This window comes from Eucalyptus grandis, chromosome 3 (genome assembly GCF_016545825.1).
Source record: "Eucalyptus grandis isolate ANBG69807.140 chromosome 3, ASM1654582v1, whole genome shotgun sequence".
Taxonomy (NCBI): Eukaryota; Viridiplantae; Streptophyta; class Magnoliopsida; order Myrtales; family Myrtaceae; genus Eucalyptus; species Eucalyptus grandis.
In genome coordinates, this window is record NC_052614.1 from 19,527,174 (window position 1) to 19,531,367 (window position 4,194).

Here is a 4,194-nt window from a genome sequence, read left to right on the forward strand (position 1 = left end):
TTCCATTTTTTCCGAATATCGATTGCATAGAGCTCTTGATTTGTCTGCAGATGATGATGATGTCCACTCCTGGCTCGATGCGCTTAACGAAAGGGAACTCTCTAGATGTTGAATGAAATTCCTTCGTAATTAAGCAGCATCCTTTAAGTGAGTAGGGTGCGCCGGACCGCCGACGAATAATAGGTACCCCCACCCCAGGCAGAGTTAGTGAGCCGTGTAATAGGCGACCATTTCGCGCGGTTCGGGGGGCACTTGAGTTGAGTCAGCCGCCGGCGCCCGACTGCGTCTTGACCCCTATCCAATTTTTGGGCCAATTCCCCCTTCGTACTACTCTCTTGAAAGAAATTTCATCCCCAAAATGCAAATAACAAAATGTTTTCAAAGGTGGAACCTATGCCTGAAAAAGTTTAATGACTCCCGACAGCAAAAAGAAAATCAATCAAGTGACCTGTGAAGAGCTTTGAGTCGCTTCCTGATCCATCATGTATACGATCGAAGGCCTCATCAAGTTAGTCGTCCATGTGCATGTACACATTAAAAAAGAAAAGTCTTTCTCTACATCACTTGCTTATATCATCCTTAGCTCTCCCAAGTCCTTTCTCTCTCAACAGAAAATTGTATATTGTAAGCAGTGACGATACCTGGAAGCTTTCTAACACGATTTATATCAACGCAACTAATGGGCATGCCGCACGCATTTTAAGCCATAACTGGAACGAGATTGTCTGCGTGCTAAAAGAATAGATAGATATAAAAATGGAAGGCCGAGTTTGAGCTGTTTTGAGCAAGTGTATTGCTTTGCATGTGGATGTGTAAAAGAATACAACAGTCTTATCTTTCAAACACCAACTCCAATTGAACTTGCAGAAAGAAGCATCACTCCTCTCTTATCTAATTGTTGAGTCAAAAGTTCCAAATTGGAGAGTTTAGTTGAATGTCCTTATTGATATTTTGCCAGAACTACACTACAGCATGCAAGATTTTGCAATCATTTGGAATTCTTAGTTCATTAACTTCCTGGTCTTTGACGTTGCTCAACATTGAAGTGAATGTCGATTAGGCCTGTTATGCCAGCAGTGATCTTTTGACCTACTTTAACAGGGCCAACACCTTGGGGAGTGCCTGCACAGTCAAGTCCAAGGACCATATGCCAAAAAAGAAACAAAACATCATTAGACGCAGAAAAAGCCACTTCTGAATCTAAGGGAAGTCTGGGGAAGGGAGTTGAGAAACTTTGAAAACTTGGTTTTCTTGTCTGGTTATACTACTGGTAACATGCGAATAAACAGCAAAATAACATAACAGCAAGAAAACATCTGACCAGTGAAATGCACCAAAAGTGACAAAAAGATTGAAGCAAGTACCTGTCAGTATTACATCTCCCTCAAAAAGGGTCATAATAGAGCTAATGTGGCTAATAAGATACGGAAGCTTAAAAATCATGTCCTTGGTTGAACCCTTCTGCCTTATTTCATCATCTACCTGTAGTTAGAGTGAATGATCAGACTTAAGATCAGTCTGCAGAAAAGATAATCAAGCAATCACTGTTATCTGAATGTAAGACTGAGAATTTGACACCTTGAGCCACAATTCCAAGTTGTCAGGGTCTGGCACCAAAGATTTGTCCAGCTGAGAAGGGTTTTGCAATCAAAACAATAGGCAAAATCAGAAAACTGCCAAAAGAAAACACTCAGACTAAAGTCAGACACTTGAAAATCCATGGTAAGCAATCCACAGAACTTGGTTCCTTAGCTAATCTTCTTCCAAGCCCACTGGCTGGCTAATCTCAAGTCAGAGTGCATCTACATTGAATTCATCAGACAATCTAAACTGACATCATCTAGCAAAACCTATCATTCATCCCAGCAACCCATCATCTGGAATTTATCCTTCCGTGTTACCTCAATGTTGAATCTGATAAAAAGAAATTAAGCAATAGCATTTCACTCACCACAGAGCTAATTGGTGTGAAAGTATCTTGGCCTTTTGCTACTGTCCATGGAAGACCTGCAGACTACCAACAAGAACAATTGGGAAAAGATGAAATCAATTTTGTTTAGAGTTGTATGGATCCTCAATGAGAAAATCTTTCGGATCCACAGAAAAATGAGGAAAATAACATGAAAAAAGGAGCTGAAAAGATAACAAAGGCAGGTTGGTCTCAGTTGACGTCCACAGTATCGTAGCGCAAATAAGTTCCAAGCAATAATCCATTTAATGTGGAAGCTAATCGGTTTATTAAGAATTTTCCTGGGTTTATTGCAAGGACATGTTACCAAAGGAAAGGACTGACTCAATTTATAACCATTAGGATTTGGCAAATAATAGAAAAAAATTTCAAAAAAGTACTGCCCACCCAATCTTCAACAGCAACTTTTCTGAACCGAAAGATATAGCTAGAAGATAACTGAACATGTAATATATTTTGGGAACAAGGAGAAAGGGAGGGCCACCAATCCTATCTGTGAAAGATTTAAGAAATAGATAATACACCTTTGCTTTAGATTGGATTTCCCTAGCAGTCATATCCAGTCCAAGAGCATATCCTACAATTCATGAGCATACCAGCTTGAATACCTCAAAATATTGAAAAATCTTCAATCAAACTTAAAGCGCACAGATCAGAGAAACAAAATCACGAAAAAGATGGAATAGAAAGCCAATGACTGATTAGTTGCACATTCTAATTACTCTGCGATCCCTGCACTGCACTTAGCATCATGATATCCAAAGCCAACCACATTCAGTATCCTGAACCTCCACAATTTAGAGGTTGGGTGATAACTAGCTCCATTACAGATCCACACAACCAGCCACTATGTAATGCATTTCATGCACCGTCCCAGGATCATAATCCACATCTATTCTTCTAAACCATGAAAAGGTTTGTGCTGCTTGCCCAAACACAATCCAAACGACTAGAACCTGAGGAGGTAAAAAGAAAAGCATAGACCAGCTCCATGAGCAAGTCAATTATTTATGCTAGGAATGCGTTCGTGAGCACCAATAACAATGGGGAACAGCATTAATGGGAATTTGAGACGAGACTAACCATACAGTTTCAGTTAGTCCACAAGACGACATTGCATAACTTTCTCGTGATCAGGTTACCAATTCAACAACGATAAAAAGCTAGCGCACCGGTTCAACAGAAGATAAAAAGGTACACATATTCATGTCCATGATGACTAACATACTACACAGTTCAGAATCATCCTCCAAAACAAGTCGCCGAATTCCCCTGTTCAGCTTCACAATCACCCCCCAATCTCCAATGAAGTCGTATCACGATCCGACACAAATCATCCTACCATAACTATTTCGAGCCCATCCAATGCCGAACAAACTCAGTCCACATAAAAAGAATCCAAAACGTCCGAAGTCTCCACGAATCGCGACGCTAACGCCACTACAAAACGACGGCAGCAAAAAAATTCATCAAGCGTACGGAGCAATCGCAGGAACCGAAGTACCTCCGACGTAGTCCATGGCGGCCGGCTCGGGCACGTCCCGGGCCTTCCGCCCGATCACGACCGCGAGCTCCACCTCGTGGTCGAGCGACAGCAGCGATGGCGGCACCTCGATCGTCCCTCCGTTTTCCAAGTACGACGACGTCGGCTTCAGGAACAGCACGGGCTCCTAGGGTCACAGACAGGACACCGCGCACGCGGATCGGCTTCAGGCACTCGGTCGCGGCGATCTCTAGAAATCGACCAAGGAAGAGAGAGAGAAAGAGAGAGAGAGAGAGAGATTGAGTACCTTGGGAACGGCGTTGCCGAGCTCCTGGGCGTGGGCGGCGTAGTTCCGGCCGACGGCGACGATCTTGGTGCCGGCCTGGAGCAGCTTCTGAAGTCCGATCGACGCCATCGGCGGTGCGAAGCAGGAAGAAGAAAGTGGATCGAGAGTGACAGAGAGGGAGAGAGAAAGAGAGAGTGCGCAGAAGAGGACGACAGAGTTGGGTTTTTTTTTTTTTTCAAATTCTAGTCCTCTTCAAATTCTCTCTCTCTCTCTCTCTCTTTATTTATTTTTTTTCAGTTTTTTGGCCATTGATATGAAATGTCAATATATAAATGTGAAAATTTGAGGAGCTTGATTTCTGAGTCAAGATATTTGATCAATCAAATTTTAGCGATCCTATGCATAAAAGAAATTAGAACATTTGATGTTATTTTATAACATAAGATCTGCAGGACT

At 42.3% G+C, this 4,194-nt stretch overlaps 1 protein-coding gene across 1 annotated transcript; it reads right to left on the reverse strand.

Annotated features, from left to right (window-relative positions):
* Nucleotides 1-745: 745 nt before the first annotated feature.
* On the reverse strand, nt 746-3,967 carry LOC104436767 (probable acylpyruvase FAHD1, mitochondrial). The gene is made up of 7 exons (XM_039308089.1): nt 3,760-3,967; nt 3,474-3,639; nt 2,494-2,546; nt 1,952-2,014; nt 1,579-1,629; nt 1,365-1,482; nt 746-1,122 (listed from the first exon to the last, which is right to left on the reverse strand). Exons 1-7 carry the CDS (start codon nt 3,865-3,867, stop codon nt 1,010-1,012), a joined length of 672 nt encoding a protein of 223 aa, XP_039164023.1. The 5' UTR covers nt 3,868-3,967; the 3' UTR covers nt 746-1,009.
* Nucleotides 3,968-4,194: the final 227 nt, after the last annotated feature.

What these genes read in the sequence shown, in the direction of transcription:
- LOC104436767 (XM_039308089.1), bottom strand. Translation starts at nt 3,867, where the DNA reads ATGGCGTCGATCGGACTTCAGAAGCTGCTCCAGGCCGGCACCAAGATC. An exon ending in CGCCATGGACTACGTCGGAG is followed by an intron (nt 2,547 to 3,473) that starts GTACTTCGGTTC and finishes CATGAATTGTAG; the next exon opens with GATATGCTCTTGGACTGGAT. An exon ending in AAATCCAATCTAAAGCAAAG is followed by an intron (nt 2,015 to 2,493) that starts GTGTATTATCTA and finishes TCTTGTTGGTAG; the next exon opens with TCTGCAGGTCTTCCATGGAC.